We start from the raw sequence: 20,343 nt of genomic DNA, 5'->3' as shown, positions 1-20,343 counted from the left end.
GTGAAAATACTTGTGTGTATATGTGTGTGTTAGAATGAATGTCTGACCATGTGGTTCCTTATGTGTCTGTTTATGTGTTTCTGTTTTCACATGTGTACTTATCGACTTATGTGTGGATTTTATTTAAACTGTGAAGCACTTTAAAAAGTGCTCCACAAATAAAGTTATTATCATCATTTCATCATGTAAGATAAAAGCTGATCACTCAAAACCCATCTGAAGGTGGAACAGCACCCTGCAAAGATCCCCAAAGTAAAACCAAGTAATATGAAACCCTCACTGTACGGACTCAAAGGCTGTCATTTAAACTGTGTTTCTTCAGCATGCATGTGCCACATGTCAGCATAAGATTGATGGCTAGGAGCACCCTAACTCCTGGACAGATGAAAAACTGAGATAGACTAGGAATTCATGATTATAAGTTTAGGAATGAGATAGGCAGACTCGACCTTTAAAATTCTTTTATTTCTGGCCTTTGACCCCACCCGTTTGAGTAAAAGGTCATCTCACCTTGTCCACTGATAAAAGTATTGCAGAGCGTAAGTCAGATCAACTCACCAATGCAGCAAACCAGCAATAAATGTAATACATTTAATTAAAATTGACTTTAAAACAAACAATGACAATATATTAATATAAGAAACTACTGAGAACTATTTATCAGCAATTTCTGCTTAAACTTTATTTTTGGTATCAACACAAGACAATGAGGACCTTGTTTTGTTTTCTAAACACTGCCCTTCAGTCTTCAAGGTCAGTGAGTTTCTTCAGATCAGATTTCAACTGCTCTTCATCCTCCACCTCCTCTACCTCCACTTCTATCCCATCCATAGTTTTCTGAAGCTGTTCCTTGATTCTGTTCAGCTCCAGCAGGCCATTCTGTAGGTCCTTGCAAACTTCTCGGATCTTGACAGCGAACTCTGTTTTTGCCCCCTTTTTCAGTTCCATGGAGTCCTTTGCCAGGAAAAACACATCAAGAGCCAGGAAGAGGCCTGACATTACTCCGGTAGTGACACTCATCACCTGGGCAGCTTTGGCAGCACCACCAGCAACATTCAGGACTTGAACAGTATTGATCAGACTGTCTGTGTTGACCACCAGAGCTTTGCCAGCTCGACCACCCTCTTTGATTACATGCTTGACGTCCTGGTTTAAGTGGTTTTTTGCGATGCTCTCTGCATACTTCTCAAAGTCCCACTGCTGGAGTGTCTCCATCCCTTCCTGTCAGGTATATGTGAGATGAAAATTTTACATTAGCAGCTGTGGCCATACCAACACTAGAATTTATTTCTAAATGTAGATTAGCTGAGTGACTTTTTTTGTCCTTGAAACTGATTGCACTGAGATACACTTTTAAAAAAACGATTTTCTGATTTCTGAGAGAGAAAAAGATGCAAGGTTAAGTCACATGATTAATATAGTACTGTAGGTATGTTTTTTCTAAAGGCCTTCCACAACTCTTCTGTCACATTCTTGTCTCGCTAAAAACACTTCCTCATTGTTTTGTCAGCATTTTTTTTTCAGTTTCATTGTGTTTTATTTAACTTCTACTGTGGGGGGTTTTTTCAACATCAGTATTGTTTTGTATGCTTTTGCTGCATTTTTCCATTTGCTGTTTTCTGAAGTTGGAGTGTATTTTACCTTTAAGGGCCACCATAAAACTTAGACTCATCTAAAGTTAAAGCTTACTTGGCTCTTTATGTATATTTACTATATTTCCTTGCATTATTATTGCAGTCAGTTGGTTAAAAAAACAACAGCCATACCTGACAGTCAGGTACGATGGAAAAATGAAAATAATGCTGCATGACAGCATCTCATTGACAGAATGATTGTTTATGTGTTTCTTGTTTCTTTCTCGAGAATTCACTCCGGTAAATGGTTATCATGAAAGTTCAATTCAAACTATGCATCAACAGGAACAAGGCAGCTGATCTGTCAATGCTTCTGTAAACACTGTAGTTGATGTGGTTTAACCACAGTGCTAAATGATGCTTCAACGACCTCGAGCCAAACATTCAGATTATCAGATTTTTCTTTATATGTTGAGTAAATGGAAGCCTTTCAAACGTGGCAAACTGAAAGTATTCAATGCACTCCTATGCCCCATGACAAATTCTTGAGCTAAGAAATAAATTATATGTTGCCAGCTCTTCACCAACATCTTACAGGTTTTACATAAAGGACTAACAAACCCAGTGTCAGGGGTTGCTGAGTGGATGTGGAGAAAAGGACTCAAACGCAGGACTCACGGTGAAGATGCAGGGTGTTTATTGTGAGGGACGAATGACGAAAACAGGAGATGGCTGACTGACTGAATAACTGAATGAACGGCTGACTGATCTGAACTTGGAAGGCAAACATGGGGCATAGACAGCAGTGACAACATCAATGACGCGACGCCGACCAGGCGAGAACTGAGGACTTAAATACACTGGCTGAACAATGACTGATAGGTCACAGGTGAGTGAGCAGCTGAACACAATTGAACTAACGATGCATGGAATAAGAACTAGAACATAATGCACACAGAGTAACGTAACACAAAACAGGAAGTGGAACGTACAGAGGATAAACAGTGAACATGAACTGAAAATACTGGGTCAACGACCCAGAAACGCTTTTCAGCAATGTGAGCAGAGTTTGCAAGTAGGGTTGGTTTAAAAAATAGATTTCCCAATTCACACGCTGTCGGGTGCTGAACGTCGACATCTCCGAGATTCTAAAACTGCAGGTTTTATTACTCTCCAACCTAAAGTCACTGATCCAACAACAAAAGAGCAAAGTTACGTTTCGCCTTTGAAAAACATTGTCATGAATTTCCTCTTACTTTCGTGTTCTTGCTTCCACCATGATAAAATTGCACTTCCTGCACAGCTCTCTTTTTCAGTATGCTGTAAAACCAGTTTCCCATCAAAAATCGTTTGGCTGCCTGCTGTTTCGTCTTGTTTATACAGTATCAGCAGTATCACGTAATGTTCATAGGTTGATTCACGGTTTTCTTTAGTTTTTCATCTGAATATTTTTATTTCAGTCACTTTGACACAAAGGCCTCTGCTGTGATGTTTGCACCTCTGATGAAGTCTCACAAGTGTCGGCTTTGTTTTTATACTGAGATAGTTTACACTGAGTTTTTAATAGCAAAGAAATAGGCAAATAATTTAGAATTAAATATTTTCAATTTAAAAGGTTTAGAGGGATTGAATCGGTTGTAGAAATACGTGACGATACCCAGCCCTACTTGTAAGCCAGCCATCGTGTGTGTTCCCTTCTTGGTGCGTTCTTACCTGTAAAAACTCCAGGCACTCTTTGATGTCCTTGATCTCCCCCTGGTAATCTTGAATCATCTTCTCCACCTTCTTGCGGTCCGTCTTTGAATGGACAGTGTCAGTGATATTGGCCGAAGCAGATGTCACACCACCAGCTGTAGCTATGCCAATGCCTACAGCTGTGACAATCAGCGATGTTCCAGCTGTGAAGGGAGCCAGGATGAGGCCGGTGATGGTGGTGATAGACCCGGCGACACTGGCCAATCCACCGCCGACACTGGCCGTGACCGTTTTTTTGTGAAAATTGTCTGCTGCATCAGCCAAAGCAAGGAGCTCAAGGATGCGCTGCTGCAGTGAGGCGCCACGTTGGTTAAAAAAACGAACAAAAAGTCGAGCGGCCATGAAGACGCGATCAGCTGCTTGTTCCACCACTCTGAGAAAAAGGCACAGGGGAAGGGTTTCACAGAGAAAGCAATGAGTGAACTTCAACCAAGAAACATGTTTTTATATTAAAACTGTAGCTCAACATTGCAAAGCTTCCTATGGGAAAACATATTCTGTGAACAATAAAGAACACGTCTACCTTGCAGCAAGAAATGATGGAATGGTAAATACTTTACTGTCATGGCAAAATAGTCTGAGGTTTTAGGCAGTGTACTGTAACAGAGCTTAAGACTTATTTTCTCAACACAAATGTGTGATTTTAAATGGGATCAGCATCTCAGATGTGGCTCAAAGTGCATCAAAGAAATGTGATATTTGAGATCTCTCAGTTTGTGTAAGAAGATGGCTGTGAGATTCCAGCAGTAAAGCAGCTGGTTAACATGGAGAGGGTGTGTTTCAGCACTTCCTAACTACTTCCTGGACGACTCTTTATGGCTGGTGGAGTATATGATGGGATAAAGGAATGGAAACTGTCTTTAAGAGAAAGAAAGGAAAGCACAACGACCAGTTATTTGTGTGTTTACAAGAAGGGTGGTGGACAGCAATATATCCCGTGTGTTAGTACAGTAATCTGATCCACCCATCAGTGCCTCAGGTCTCTCCATTATGGGCTTAAAGCTAAGGGTGTCTCACAAAAACCTGATAGACATGCAAAACAAGAGACCGTCTTGTTCTGGCTACCAAGAAAAGACAAGATGTGTGGGCAGGAGAATGCTGAGAATGGAGATAGGGAGACATCAATGTTGTTGTTCCAGTATTCCAGAAACCAGGATTACACATCCTGAGTCAGGAACCTACAGTTGGTTTAGCAATGCTACAGCTTACAGGTGACTGGCTGCAGGCTGAGGACCACACCCTCTGTAAGGAGTGAAGATGTCAACAATCTGCAGAGAATAATTTGATTTCCCTTTCATCCAACCAGCTACAGCAGTAATTTTTTGTAAGTTGCAGCTTTTTCAGGTGTGAGCTGGCGTTTGTTCATTTTATAACTATTTTGCCTGTTTTGTTAGTCTAGGGAAGTAAACCCTTGTTTTTTTACGGTTTGTAACTTTCAGGCAGGTTCTTCAGAGTTTGTGTTGGTGAATAGTTCTGTTGTTTGTTTCTGCTTTAGACTTCCCTGAAGGTTTTGTAGTCCTGTGTTTGTGAATCTGCTAAATCCTAAATAACGCAATAGTCTTTAATAGAGAAGTTGTTTCTGTGGCTATGTGTGAGTCAGTTATTGGTGGGAAACACTTTGGTTAAAGTTAGTTGTGTTAATTGTGCTATTCACTCACCAGCTACTATTTTAATTCTCCATAACTCTGGTAGGCTGTGACATTTCATGATGTTACGTTGGCATTAAGGAGCCAAAGTGTGCCAAGAAAATATCCCCCACACCACCACAACCAGCCTGAACCACTGACACAAGAATGGATGGATCCATACTTTCATTTTGCAGCCAAAACTCATCCATACCAAGTAACAATTTTCCAGTCTTCTACTGTCCAATTTTGGAGCATTCATATGAACCGTATCCGATCTGTTTCAAGGTTCAAAGAATTAATTGAGTTACTGTAGTCTGACCATTCTACCCGGTCATCAAAAAGGGATTCTTGCCCAAAGAAATGCTGCTGACTGGAGATTTTCTCTTTCTTGGATCATTCTCTGTAAACTGTAGATGGTTGTGTGGGAAGATCCCAGCAGATCAGCAGTTTCTGAAACACTTGGACCAACAACCAGGCTATGTTTAAAATCAGTATCAATTTCAGTGAAATCGCATTTGCTTGGCTTGAACATGTCTAAATGCCTCAGTTGCCGCCATATGATTGGCCAACTATTTGCACTAATGTGCAGTTTAAGAGGTGAAGTGGTCAGTGAGTGTAATAAACTGATTGTTCTACTTACTCTTCAGTTTCATCATTCTGGTTTGCCTCATTCCACTCATCCCAACCTAAGGCACAGAAAGACGTTATGAGGTGCAACTTTCAACAACAATAAATAAGGTTAACAGTAAATCAGTGATACCTTCGACTGTTCTCCACCAGGACAAAAGGCCTTCGTCATCCTGGAAATAAACAGTCTTTTAACTTACTGCTTTGTGACTGTATGGAGAAAGAAATTTAAAATCCACAGAACATACACCAGAAAAAATAAGATAAACATACGTCTAGAGGATCCAGGTCCGTTCCTTCCCTGCGCACTGGTACTTCAGCCAATTGCAATGTCTGAACTTTAACTACCTCCTGGAACAAGAGGTGACACATGGAACACTAGACAGAATTTCTAAATGAGCCTAAAATCTCGTCTAAAAAGATTGAACCTGCGTTTGTGTTGCGATTTCAGCAAAGCTTATAAATCATCTGAGGTTTAACACAGTGACGCTTCCTGTTGTGAAATATTTATGTAAGCTGTAAATAACAGCTTCACAAAACTGCCTACAACTAGGCATTAACAAACAAAAAAATGTTGCTTTTTTTTCTCTTTAAAACATCTGTACACTGCCGCCTTAGCTTTACTATAACTGTATTTACATGCTTCAATTTTATTACTCTCCAAAATTCTATGCCAACCTCGACAGACCTGACTAACCACCTAGTTTCACCTTTCTATTTTTTCATTTAAACTGTCACGTAATCATATCAGGAACAGCAAAAATGTAAATCTATAAACTATATAAACACTATAATTACTTCTTAGAAAAAAAGAGTTTTTGATGTTGTTTGTGTTTATATAAATTTAATGACGTTGACAGCAATAGATTAATTCTTAATGTTTTGTTATATGAAAGGCAGAAACCCGTGAACTGCAAAAAATGAAATCATGTTGTACTCAAGAGGACTCGATAAAGAGAGGACAAGATCAAGTGAGCCAAATAATCCATGCATTAGACTAATAATGCTTTTTTAGTTCATTTAACTTCATGAGATGATAGATGATCTAGTTTTGGTGAAAAGAAATAGTCCCAAATTGAAAGGTTACTGCAGCGTTGTTTACCAGGTGTTTAAAGTAAAATATGTCAAGCATGGGGACCAAAAACTGGAATGACAACTTCAAAGTCACAAGCTAACCAAACATGGAAAAGCAATTAACATCTCTCTTTTAAATCACCAACTGTTTCTGGTAAGTTGTGAAATGCCACGTCACCCTAGTATAATATTCCTACCTCAACATCTTTATATGTTTAGTATTTAAACATAGCAGTTTAAACCACCCTGTTTCTCTTTCCTTTGTTTGTCGTTACTCAATGGGTCAAATGTAGAGCAGGCTGTATCTTCTTATGTATACGTGGCTGTCATATGAGGCACTGTTCCAATAGATGTAAGCACGTTTAACTCACTGATTTCAGTATTAGTCGCATTTATATTAGCCAGTTTATGAAACAATTATTCTTAAGAGGAATTCTGACAGTTTGATCACAGTATATTCTACCTAAGTACTGCATTAGAGATTACATGAGTAAATAAAGACCGAATTCTCACTGAAATGTCTGTGTGTAGTTTTATTTACACAATGACATAATAGCACTGTGCAAACCTATTAGCATGCTCACCTCCCAATTGTATCTTGAAAAAAAAAACCACCGATAAACATTTGATTAAATTGTGTGTCAAGGTTCTCAGCCATCCAGGTCACCGTAGTCTAGGGAACTTGGGAAGAAAAGCGTCTGGACTTCTATAATTTTCTTGAAGACATTTCACCTCTCATTGGAGAAGCTTCACGAGTTCTAAGAGCAAGTGGTGACAAGTCCCAGATTTTAAATCCCCGCCTTAACGCCCACTCACATCCTAGGCCATTTGACCTCTTAGAACTGAAGAAGCTTCTCGGATGAGAGGTGAAACATCTTCAAGACACCTAAGAAGTCCAGATGTTTTTCTTTCAAGCTCCTTAGGCATTTGATTACATTTATCTTTATTGCTTAATGTAAAGATAGCATGTAAGTTAGAAAGGTGCTATATACATTTACTTCATTACTAACCTGGGGCGTGGCTTGAGTGTCAGAAAATGCATTTGCAGAGTCCTGTGGAGTCAAAAACAAAGCAAATAAGAACTCGATATGTTTGAGAAGAAACTGCCGGTGGTATTTCAGTATTCCTGTGAAATCTGGAAAATAGTTTAAAAGTCTTCAGGAAAGAGGAAAAAAAGTCATTACAAATATGTTTTTCTTGATTTTTTTCAGCCACCCACATGAAAACAGTGACATCAAACCATCAGTATCAACATAAAAAGAACCAGGCAACATGTAAAACAATGGTGAATATTAAATTAGTTTATTCTGAATTCATAAGGACCCAATACTCTGCATAACATACCCTGGTTGTTCTCCTTTGGGCCTGTGTTGGCTGGGTTTTTACATCACAGCTGGTGTCAGCATCTATATACCAAACAGACTTTGGAAAGGGAGTGAACTGAGTGCTTAGGGCTTAATACTGTGTAAATGTTACACTTATGCACCTGACAAAGATTTTCAGAAGGTACAAAGTTTCTTGTTTGTTTGTCTGGTTTTCTTCACTTTTTCTCCAGTGCATTTGGCTTTATTAGCATAGTCTCTAAACCAGGGGTGGGCAATCTCAGTCCACAAGGGCCGGTGTCCCTGCAGGTTTTAGATGTGTCCTTGAACCAACACAGCTGATTTAAATGGCTAAATTAGCTCCTCAACATGTCCTGAAGTTCCCCAGAGGCCTGGTAACAAACTAATCATGTGATTCAGGTGTGTTGACCCAAGGTGAGATCTAAAACCTGCAGGGCCCTCGTGGACTGAGATTGCCCATCCCTGCTCTAGACACATTCCCGTACACTGTTCTTATCAAACTTCACCAGTCCGGGAAATATGAGTGCCATTTTCCTTGTTATGGCTGCAGTTAAGACATCGACAAACATCATGACGAAAATGCTGATCGTTTAAGTAAGCACTGCTTCAACCTGGTCACATGCTTTGCATTTTTGCAGACTGACAACATGCTAGTATTTTTCACTGAACAATAGGTTCTGGAAATCACGAAGTGCGAGAAGATGGTAAGATAAAACAACCATTACAAGAAATGCAATTAGGTTAACAAAAGGTGATGTACAAAATGAAGTCATACATTTCTGTGTGTAGCAGGTGAATAAGAAATAACTTTGAGCTTGGAGGGCTGGGTTCATTTTAAAGACAAGGAGATGTGGTTATTGCCTTACATGTCTCTCTATTGTGCTGTCATCCAGGCTTTCAGAGCTGGTGGAGTTGTCACTGTGAATATCTGCTTGGTTTTCCTGATAATTGTTGAGAGGAAAACGCAGGAAATCACAGACAGAACCAAGTACACTTCTGTTATAATAAAATCTGTCAAATGTGTTATGTTAAAAGTCCTTAACCATAAGAAATACCAGACATGTGCATCTTTTTATTTCCATCTTAGGCCTTACCAGTGTCTTGACAGAGGTAACCGTCAAATCTCTCTGACATTGATCCTGAATCTAAATTGCAAACAAACAGTGGCAAACATACTCACATTAAGTAGAAACTCCAGCTAGGTCAGTGGGAAACTCTAAAACTGAATTGATCGTCGACATCATACCTGTGTGTACGACTTAAAGGGATTTACTTTCTGCATCGTCTCTTTGAACCTTCCAGGGTTCTAAAAACACAAAGTAGAAAAGAGCAACAGACATTACTCCTTTAAATCTATGTGTCTATTAAAAGCTGTAAACAATCAATGTAAGCACTATTCATGAAGTGGATTCAAAATTAAAATTGAAAGGAAACAAAATGGTCAGGAAGTATTTGGTCTGTGGAGATTCTATTGTTTTTGCTTTGGCAACATCTTGTGGTCGTGGAAAGAACAACACTGAGAGCGTACTCTACTCCAAATTACACAGCTGACTTTCTTAAACTAAATGTGGGTAAGAAAAATAAACGTGTATGTAATGGTATGAAACAGACAGAGATCGACCTGCTTCTCTGGCAAGTTGATTTTGCCTGTCAGGCTTCCAGCGCTGCATGTGAGGTCATTGTGTTGAGGCTCGACATCCTGAAAATATAAAATGCAAGAAGAGGACAGTTTTCTGTTTGCGTTCAACAATTAAATTATCAGTAATTATTATTAAAAATGAAACCTTTGGCTGTGAGGATCTGAATGGGTTGACTTTCTGAATCATTCCTGGATTCTAAATTATTATTTAAAAATAAGTCAATAAATAAGGAGGCCCAGCACTGCAAGAACAAGCCACAAATTAACACAGAGGGTAGTAGATTATGCAGAACTTGGAGCAGTACTTGTTTGTCTTGAAGTTCTTTCCCAGTCTCTTGATGATTTGCAGAATCATCTGGAGGATCACTCTAAAGTCAAAGGAGATGAGAGGAAGTGTCAGGTTCAAAATCTGTTTTTTCTTTATTTGTTTTTGTTTTTTGCAGAAAAAGGTCTCAAAGTGAGCAACTAAAATGTAGATGTTACAGATTCAGTTTGTACTTTAACTAATAGATTGGAGTCGGACCAAACAGGAAGTGAAATGTTGCCAGCCCACAAATGTCTGAGCCAATGAACAAGACAACCACTTCCTTACAAAGTTATTATGAAAACATTTACAGGTTAATGTTTTTTGCTTTGCGTGTCGCCACAGGAGCTCCAGATGAATGCAAATAGTGACAACAGGCTTGACCTTGTTTTCCCATTGCCAGTGGCTTTAGGACCCATCATAGTATTTGCTTCTACTTGCGTCACCTGCTGTGTCTTTGCATTGACTTTGTATCTAACTTTGTAATCAGTCTGAACACGCCAATTGGCACAACTCCCAAACTTTGTATTAAAATAAGAATTCAACAGGCAGAATTAGAAAATTTCATTCAGTCGTCCATAGACTAGATATTGGCATCTGACAAAGATACAAAGCTTTACAATTTTGAAACTGCGGTGTCTTTAAACATAGTTCATATAAAGATGATTTGACCTCCGAGGCCGCATGCTGAGAACAGACATCAAAGGTAGAGTTGCGTACCTGTGCAGAAGACTTGAAGGGGTTGACTTTCTGCATCATTCCTTTCAACATTCCAGAGTTCTGAAACAACAGCATAACTATCAGACTTTGGGGGTTTTTCCTTCCACATCTGTGTGAATTTTTGTGTAACATGATGATCAGATGTTAAAGGTCATATGGTATTTTGTCCCCATTTTGACCTTTTTTGTCTTGTGAAAATCTGTAGGGGCTTTTCAGCAATGTCATCTCAAATGTTAGGAAATCCAGTTTCAAGAAATGTGTGCGGATGTACAGGTCGTCACTAGTGACTTGAAGGAACCTATGATCAAGTGATTTTTTTTTCTACCATCAGATTTCTGACATCAAATTCATGCAGATTCTCAACTTTTTCCTACCTGAGTAGAGTTTTCCTTTCCCCGCTCCGGCAACTCTGAATATGGTGCTTTGGAGACCTGTGTGAGAAACCCAGCTGAGTGGACGACCTATTATTACTGCCACTATTTTCTTGGTAACATTGAAACAATCCTATTACCTGTGAGGTAGGCTTGAATGGGTTGACCTTCTGCATGACCCCTTTCAGCATACCAGGGTTCTGAAAGTGAGCAAACACTGAGTCACTGTGCACCAAACCATGACTAGAGGAATGCACATTTAATATGCTAACTGAAGGCAACTAATCACCTTGACTCGACCTCGCTGAGAGAAAACAAGAAACAGCAGTACTTTGGCTGTCATTTTTGACCAGGACATGTCCTTCAACGCACATATTAAACAAATATGTAAGACTGCTTTCTTCCATTTGCGCAACATCTCTAAAATTAGAAATATCCTGTCTCAGAGTGACGCTGAAAAACTAGTTCATGCATTTATTACTTCCAGGCTGGACTACTGTAATTCATTATTATCAGGATGTCCAAAAAACTCACTGAAAAGCCTTCAGCTAATCCAAAACGCTGCAGCAAGAGTACTGACAGGGACTAGAAAGAGAGAGCATATTTCTCCTGTTTTGGCTTCCCTTCATTGGCTTCCTGTTAAATCCAGAATTGAATTCAAAATCCTGCTCCTCACATACAAGGTCTTAAATAATCAGGCCCCATCTTATCTTAATGACCTTGTAGTACCATATCACCCTATTAGAGCACTTCGCTCTCGCTCTGCAGGCCTACTTGTTGTTCCTAGAGTATTTAAAAGTAGAATGGGAGGGAGAGCCTTCAGTTTTCAGGCCCCTCTTCTGTGGAACCAGCTTCCAGTTTGGATTCAGGAGACAGACACTATCTCTACTTTTAAGATTAGGCTTAAAACTTTCCTTTTTGCTAAAGCATATAGTTAGGGCTGGACCAGGTGACCCTGAATCCTCCCTTAGTTATGCTGCAATAGACATAGGCTGCCGGGGGATTCCCATGATGCATTGAGTTTTTCCTTTCCAGTCACCTTTCTCACTCACTATGTATTAACAGACCTCTCTGCATTGAATCATATCTGTTATTAACCTCTGTCTCTCTTCCACAGCATGTCTTTATCCTGTCTTCCTTCTCTCACCCCAACCGGTCGCAGCAGATGGCCGCCCCTCCCTGAGCCTGGTTCTGCCGGAGGTTTCTTCCTGTTAAAAGGGAGTTTTTCCTTCCCACTGTTGCCAAAGTGCTTGCTCATAGGGGGTCATATGATTGTTGGGTTTTTCTCTGTATCTATGAAGCGCCTTGAGGCGACTTTTGTTGTGATTTGGCGCTATATAAATAAAATTGAATTGAATTGAATTGAATTGAATACTGAGGTTAAGTCTTCAAAACACACATTTCTTGTAGGAAATCCCTGCTGAGACCCCATTACTTAAATGAAATTACCGACACCACATTAAGAATATTCTCATAATCAGGACAGAACTTTTAAATTTTGTAGTTTTTTGTCTTTAGTTTTTTTTCTTAGCTTTCTCTTAGCTTCTTAAAGCAGATGTGAGTTTCTAGGAATAAAAAGAAGCTATTTTTGTGACCTTCAGTTGGAAATTATATTTAGTTTTCCCTTCCTTCCTTCCTTCCTTGACTGATGGTGGTGCTGTTTGCTCCATTTTGGGTTCTTTGTTTCCCTCTATGTTGGCAGCTGAGGATCACATGGGGGAGCAGTGATGACTAACTGTTTGTTTTTTTTAACTCTGTGTTTGGTAAATCTGGCTACTCCATCTGCATCCACCATTTACAAGCACCAGCTGTACGATTTAGAGGTCATGTCTTTTTTGTTTTATAAGTCTTCTTTATTTGTTTAAACATGGGAATAACTTTATAAATAAATTACTGGAACTAGTTTTTGTGCAATGTACTGTTTATAAGGTTGCAGAAGCCTGCAGTCAGCTGAGAAAGAAGAAGTCACTTGGATGAGTGATGAAACATTTCTCCCACTGAAAACGCTACGTCCAGATGAACAGAATCAACCTTTTAGGGTGCTGGAACTAGAGCTTTCCTCTTTTCATTGAAACTGGTCATTCTTGGGGGGGTTGTTCATACTTTTAGAGCAGTCATGCATCCCTTCCATCTCTCCATCTACAAGTTGTACCACAGACTCTTTTATATAAAATGTCTATAATTTTTGAATCAACAGATGAATACAGTGCAGTAAAACGCAGTAGATTTCATCCAATACAAGGCTTTATTCAAGAGTTTTAAATTGCTCAAATAAGCTGCGTCTTTCTGCATCCAGTTTTAAGATAAAACCATACAGCACTCGCTAATTTTACACTGTTGTGGTATCACAATGTCTTGTTTACTGTCGCTATCTATGTATTTGGAACTACACTGATAAGAAAATAAATTCTTAGCATAGAAAGCAGGTTTCAAGAGAAATATTTTGGGAAGATAGGCAGCAGGGTGGTGCAGTGATTAGCACTGGTGCCTCACAGCAACAAGGTTCTAAATTTTGACGCCACCATCTAAACCGGGCCTTTCTGTGTGGAGTTTGCGTGGGTTCTCTCCAGGTACTCTGGCCTCCCCGCACAGTTTAAAGACATTCAGTTAGTGGGTATAGGTTAATTGTGAGCGGTTGTCTGACTCTCTGTGTCAGCCCTGTGACAGACTGGAGACCTGCCCAGGGAGTACTCGTGCCCTATAGTAGTGGGGACATGCTCCAGCCCCACTGCAACCTTGATAAGCAAAAGAGGATGGATGGATGGATAACTTTGGAGGAGTGGTAGTTGTTGTTCAAAAGTGACTTTGCATAACTGTACAACTGGCAAAATTATCGTCCATGGCGTACTTTTTACACAGAAGAATATCACATATTAGCAGTACTTTACACCTCACCTGAGCTGTGTCTGCAGGTTGTTCCAGTGAATCTGAGGAGGGAGTTGTATTAACCGTGAAGGAGGCCTGCATAGAGAGTTAACGTTCTGTCATTTTCAATGAGGTACCGAACATAGAAGCTCTTGTGTGTCAGACTGTCCATGCATTTTTACCTGAGCAGTGGATTTGAAGGGATTGACCATCTGCATGACACCCATCACCCCCGTCCTCTGATGTTTATGATAACAACACATTTATTATGAAAAAAAATTCTTTCAGCATCCAGTTAAAGTCAATCTTATTCACCAACAAGAAATGAATGGGCCTTGGCCTTGTCAAATTAAAAAAAACATCCTAGAGGGGTCATCATCACTTAATAAAAGATTGAAATATATGTTTGCATTTGACCCTGTGTGGATTAATTAAACTCCAAAATAAATTCAAACCTGTTCCACTCAATTATTGTTTGTTTTGCTTTTGTTTTTTAAGTCATGTGCAATCATTCCACCCTGGAAAAAGAAAAGTTCAAAGAACTCATTATAAGCCCAAACTTCCCGTGACATTCATGCCCACGAGGAGTGTATGTAAGCTTCTGCACACAACTGTAAAAGCTTGTGAATCAAGTGTTTGTTCTGCAATAGCCATTTTGAGTTTCTTAAATCAGTCCCTGGCAAAGAACACTGAAATTTTAAAACATGAAACTAACACAGAATCTTAAGAGGAACAAAAAAAAGTCATAGTTGTAACATTTTCAAAAACAACTACGATACACTCAGAGTGGAAAGGGCCAGGGCTGTAGTAAAAGTTTGTTTTATGGTGTTTTTATTACAATATTGTGACGTCAGCCTGTTATGGGATCATTGTGATGTCTTGTGGTGTTGTATAAAAAAATTTAAAAAGTGTTTGTACAGCTCTCTCTATGCCCTTTCATATGATATATTACTCAATATGGTTTCTTGAATTTTTTTCCAGCTCACATTGTGTGCTAACGGTTAAGGGAGAGATCTAACGCTTAGCTAATCAAGGTACTCGTGTCTCGGCCTAGTATACCGATGAAGAGTCAGTTAAGTCTTAAGTTTCAACTGATTTACAAATTTGTTGTGACCTTGACCTGATTTTCACCTAAATTAAATGAGCTCAACGCTGTACTGCTACAAACAAACAGGCAAACCATCGGGATCAGACTGAAATGAACAAACACACTGTAGGAAGTAGCTGAAACTAAATTCATAAGACAATTAACTCAAATTGAAAAATACATATTTAAATAAAAACACTGATTTAAATTGAAATTGTTTTGGAAGAGTGACAGATGTTTGTAGCAACTGATGCAGAAGTCACTTTGCATACTGTACAATTTGCATAATAGTTGCCTAGTGTGTACTCAGCTTTTCCACAGAAGAGTTTTTCACTATTATCAAACATAATAATTTTCCCTGTGATCACATTCAGGTATACCTTTTTTTCTGTCTCAAAAGAAGATCTGCTTGCACAACTATGTCAGGAAAGGCACCAGCATCTTCATGGTGCATTTTTACCTGATAGGTCAATGTGAAGTGATTAACTTTCTGCATGCCCCCATCACCCCCACCCTCTCGTGTCTATGCAAAGCAACACGTTTATTATAAAAAGGGAAATAAATGCAAAATTCAAATTGAATCGTGCCAACTAAAGACAAACTCTCAGCTTTGTCTTTGGTTTAAGTTCAATAGCGTCCTCAGTGGTGTCTTCCTATATGAAAAACTGTGTTTTAATGTCCCAGTGTGAACATTCACCTGTGAGCCATCCCCATCATCCTGCTTGTTCTGGCTGTGTCTGACGGCACTGCCGAGCTCCTGATGATAAAGGAAAGCTTGTTTGAATGGCAGGGAGACATGTAGTATTAAAAAAAAAATCAGGACGTTATCACACTTCCTGTACTTCTCTCCTGGATATAGGTGGGACTACCTGAGTAGCAGCCGCTGAGCCTTTGTCTCGTTTGAATATATTCATTCTGAAACACATTAAGTTTTCATAATTTCGTTGTACATATACAATGACAATAAAGGGCAATTCTGCTCTATTGTATTCTGTTAAGGAGCTGTTTTAGTGCGTTAAAGCACTTTCACTGTTTTCACGGCAAAGCTAAACAACAACATACTTAACAAATTATAGCGCTATGCCTGCGTTATAAGCCAAACACCAATACTAAAAATGTTAGTTAATAATAACAGTTGCAGTCGTGCTCTCGACTGTTATTATTGCGTCAACTTGCGCAACTCTGCGCAACTTGGCGGAAAAAACTTTCTGCTTATTGAGTCACTTTAGACGACATAAACAAGAAAGGCAGCACAGCCCGAAAGTGTCAGGGTTTAAACACAGCCCCGCGTGAGATGCACAAAGCAAAGCCACGTTCAAAGCTCTGTGCACTGTGGGCGTTTTGTCCGGAGGAATGTTTGACAGCAGCAGAGCCACAAACAGCACGGCGAAAAGAGCACGGATCCTACCTCGGTGTCGAGTCTGGAAAACAAGGCAGCCAACACTCACACACACAAACACACGACACTAAGTGGGGAAAGTGAGGTACTGTTGTCAAGCCAGCGTCCAGTTCGAGAAGTACAGACGAGCGAGTCCCCACTTTTTTCTGTGTTTTGTGTGTATACTGAGTATTATGGTAAGAGACGTCGAGACCTGATTTCAAAATAAAAGCCCCTTCAAGTGAATTTAGGTTCAACATTAACTAACTTATCTGTCCATTATAACAATAGTTAATTAGTCTCCTTTCCACACTCTAACGATAGATTAGTACTCTAGTCGTACCCTGTCAGTATCAAGGCACTCTTCTTCTGGATTTCAAAGTAAAAGCCCAGATTTTTACCTTTTTGAGCTATCTTTCAATGACTTTAGAATCCCGTTAAAAGGAAAATTCCAGTTTCCACATACTAAATGCAGCCTATATCAACAGTACACACCCTCACACAGGTACCATGTCAATATCAAATCAATCTGATTTTGCATTTCAAAGTAAAGGTCCTTTGAAATTCCTTGTATATGAGGTACACTTTCAAGAACTTCATGATGCTAGTAGGAGCCATTTGAATTTACCTATGTATGAACTAGTTTTTGAACGTTAAGGACACTGTTAAAAGGAATATTCTTGTTTTGATGACAGGCAACCAGTCAGCAGCCTGTAGAGAGCAAATGAGGTGAACAATTTTTTCATGGGGTTCTGTTTACAGGTCTCTACTGCCTCTTACACCGCACACTCTGGCCTCCAAACATCTCTAATGCCTATGATTCTTTACTGCTCCTCCTGTTCTTATCCCCGAGTAAACTTTGTTGCTATAAACCTGACAAACATCCTTTGCTTGACTATGACTTCGGTCCTGGTTATGTTGCAGACTGTTGGAGAAACTACACTAGGGTAAGGAAGGACAGGTTATGGTTGGTATTAGCCCCAGGGTTCTGAGCACTCTCCCAGCTGTCTATGATCTTGAGTAACATTTACAAAATGTTTCTGAAGCAGGAGAAGATACTGATGTTACACACATTTTATGTTGTACATATTTTGCCCAGTTCCTGATGAATCAACACCGTCACAGTTTAAGAGTGTCCTCCTAGCCTGATAACAGTGGCCACACAGTGAGAACTTCGGAAGTCAACATCACCTTGTTTGATTTCTAAAGTGAATGTAACACAATCATTCTACTTCTACTGAGGGAGACAGTACACAAAAAGCCAGCAAGCACATCCACCATCTCATGGACTGCTGGCCAGCTGTCAGACAGGCCACAGTATGTGAGACTGGGCAGAGCTCAGTATGATTTGATGGTGTGTAGTACAGGAGCTCCACTGGAGACAGTGATCTCTCCACCCCTTTCACCTTCTACGTCTCAGACCTTCAGAACACCTTCAGGAAATTGTCACAATGGGTGTGGTTTCACCTTACTGATCTGGTTACTCCTCACGTGGCATGTGAGGGGAGAGGGCGAGTAGGGCTCAGATATTTTCTGTTGTCCATGTCATCGATCCTGTTCCGGTGTCCCTTGCTCTCTCTTCTTGTCTCTTTATCAGATTCTGATTTTACTGATGCAAACACAATGGTTTTCAGAATGGATTTTGTTGAAACAGTCACAGTAAAGAGCTCCAATTAGCCTCTTGGATTTCTTCTTTGATTTCTTAAAGAGAGTTATCGCTACAAGACAAATTTCTATCCTGGGACAGGATGTTGACATTTTGAAACAGTAGTACTGCCCGGGTGTCCTCGATTACAACTGGATGAACTGGAAGACCAACATAGTAAAAATATATAAAAACAGGATGTTGATCTTCAGCGCTATAATATGTTGTTTTAGAATTATTGTGTTGTCCGTCCCGAAATGTGAAAACATTGATACACTTCGTACACTTCCTCAGATTTATACTATATACTCATTTATACTGTAATGAAAGTTAATAGTGACCTGTACATGTAAATGAAAGAGAGAGTAGAGGAGAACAAGTTATCAGTACATCATGGGGAGTCCATATACATATACTGACCAAAAATAACCACGTTCCTGACAGTAATACCGTGGCCTAGGTAAGGTCATCTTCAGAAAGTATCTGGTTAGACACATTGTTTCTAAGGTCTTTGGTAATTGTATTATTTTTGAATTTAGAAAACAACTGTTACAGGTCAACCTGGCATTACGCTTGTAATTTGGCTAATTGATTTGTGTTGATTTGCTTTCAGTACCATCCAACCAAGCTCACAGAGATTGGAGTAGATTCCTCTTTTGTTTCCTGGATGATAGACGACTTGACAGAAAGGCCACTCTTTGTCAGATCCAGGAAATTCGTTACTGGGACATTATTGAGCAGCACAGGGACTCAACAGGGGACCGTCCTGGCCTCATTCTTTTTCACATTCTTTTTCTTGCCAAATCCAGAAATACTCAGATGACACTGCTATTGCAGTGGGTGTCTGAATCTGAATACAGGGGTCTTGTAAAAGCCTTCACAAATTGGAGTCACAAAAATTACCTCATAGTGAACACCTCTAAGACAAAGGAAATAAATAGATTTCTGACGATTCATGCCCCCCTCCAGCCTGTCAAAGTTTGTTGGGGTGGTCATAGAGGTGGTGACAATATATAAATATATAATTTTACACTTAGATAACAAACTAGACTGGTCCCTGAATACAGACAAACTTTACAAAAAGGTGCAACACTGCCTCTTTATTTCAGAATGCTAAGCTCTCTCTGCAGTAACACACGGAAAGTATTCTACCAGTCTGTGGTGGAAAGTCTGCTGTTCTTTGCTGCACTCTGCTGGGGAAGCATCCTTGTTTCCAACAAGCTAGTGGGAAAAACTGGCTCTGTAACTGGAACCACGATGGAAATGGTAGTGGAAAGATGGACACTAAAGACCTTATTTGCACTCACAGCATCAGGCTTTTCAATTCTCATACAAATATCAGATTAAATATGAATTACCCTCTAGGATCAATACATTTTTTTCTTATTCTTATTATTGTTCCTAAGCAGTTGTCTGGCAAACTGCTCCACAGTGGACCATCTTTGGTTATAAAAACCTTTACAGACTCCACTGTTAGATTATATGTGATATATGTTGACATGAACTGTTGTCCATGGAAACAGAAATTTTCCTTTTAACAGCATTCTGAAGTTACTAAAAGAATAGGTCAATTCTGAGGGCTTTTACTCTGAAATCCAAAATCAGATGAACTTGATGTTGACATGATACACTGTAAGGGCATGTATTGATGATATGGACTGCAATTAGTCAATGGAAACAGGAATTTTCCTTTTGATAGCGTCCTCCATTAATTATAAAACGTATCTCAGATACAGGTTATTTCAAAGAGCTTTTACTTTTAAAATCAGGCTGACTTGAGATCGACGTTATACCAGCATGAGAATCATCTACTGATGATATGGACTGCAATTAGTCTGTGGAAACAGGAATTTTACTTTTAACAGCATCCTGAAGTTACTCAAAGAGTAGCTCATATACAGGCAAATTCAAATGGCTTTTACTTGAAATGTAAAATCAGATTGATTTGATATTAACATGGTACCAGTGTAAGGGTACTGTTAATATAGACTGCAATTAGTATGCAGAAATTGGAGTTTTCTTTTTAACTAAAGTTATTAAAAGAATACCTCAAAAAGTTCAATTCAGAGGACTTTGAAATCCCAAAGAAGACAGCTTTGATATTGACGAGGTACTACTAGAGTACCAGGGTGTGTCCTGTGGATCTAACGTTAGAGAGTGGATTGATTATTGTTATTATGGGCAGATGTATTTGTTAATGTTGAAGGTTAATCAATCGAATGTGGCTTTTATTTTGAAATCAGGTCTCGACGTCACTTACCATAATACTCAGTATACACACAAAACACACAACAAAGTGGGGACTCGCTCGTCTGTACTTGTCAAACTGGACG

At 39.4% G+C, this 20,343-nt stretch overlaps 1 protein-coding gene across 2 annotated transcripts; it reads right to left on the bottom strand.

Moving 5' to 3' along the window:
• Positions 1 to 469: 469 nt before the first annotated feature.
• Positions 470 to 16,631, bottom strand: si:cabz01007802.1. 2 transcript variants are annotated; one of them, XM_005948618.2, is made up of 21 exons: positions 16,396 to 16,631; positions 15,857 to 15,902; positions 15,685 to 15,744; positions 14,083 to 14,139; positions 13,931 to 13,996; positions 11,176 to 11,235; positions 11,039 to 11,095; positions 10,665 to 10,724; positions 9,946 to 10,008; positions 9,786 to 9,836; positions 9,623 to 9,700; positions 9,248 to 9,307; positions 9,096 to 9,146; positions 8,868 to 8,942; positions 8,003 to 8,080; positions 7,669 to 7,710; positions 5,858 to 5,935; positions 5,718 to 5,757; positions 5,598 to 5,643; positions 3,288 to 3,702; positions 470 to 1,221 (listed from the first exon to the last, which is right to left on the bottom strand). In XM_005948618.2, the coding sequence occupies exons 1-21, from the start codon at positions 16,623 to 16,625 to the stop codon at positions 742 to 744; spliced, it is 2,193 nt and encodes a 730-aa protein (XP_005948680.2). In that variant the 5' UTR covers positions 16,626 to 16,631; the 3' UTR covers positions 470 to 741. The 2 variants fall into 2 exon arrangements, with proteins under 2 accessions (XP_005948680.2, XP_005948679.1); XM_005948617.2 differs by having other exon boundaries at positions 15,857 to 16,631.
• Between the last annotated feature and the right edge of the window lie 3,712 nt (positions 16,632 to 20,343).

Source organism: Haplochromis burtoni, unplaced genomic scaffold (genome assembly GCF_018398535.1).
Source record: "Haplochromis burtoni strain Fernald_Lab_line unplaced genomic scaffold, NCSU_Asbu1 Contig_614, whole genome shotgun sequence".
Lineage (NCBI taxonomy): Eukaryota > Metazoa > Chordata > Actinopteri > Cichliformes > Cichlidae > Haplochromis > Haplochromis burtoni.
The sequence above is the reverse complement of the archived record's forward strand: the minus strand, read 5'-3'. Positions and strand labels throughout refer to the sequence as shown.

What these genes read in the sequence shown, in the direction of transcription:
- si:cabz01007802.1 (XM_005948618.2), bottom strand. Translation starts at nt 16,625, where the DNA reads ATGTTGAACCTAAATTCACTTGAAGGGGCTTTTATTTTGAAATCAGGT. An exon ending in AACCTGCAGACACAGCTCAG is followed by an intron (nt 11,236 to 13,930) that starts GTGAGGTGTAAA and finishes GCTCACTTTCAG; the next exon opens with AACCCTGGTATGCTGAAAGG. An exon ending in TCAGATCCTCACAGCCAAAG is followed by an intron (nt 9,701 to 9,785) that starts GTTTCATTTTTA and finishes TTATATTTTCAG; the next exon opens with GATGTCGAGCCTCAACACAA.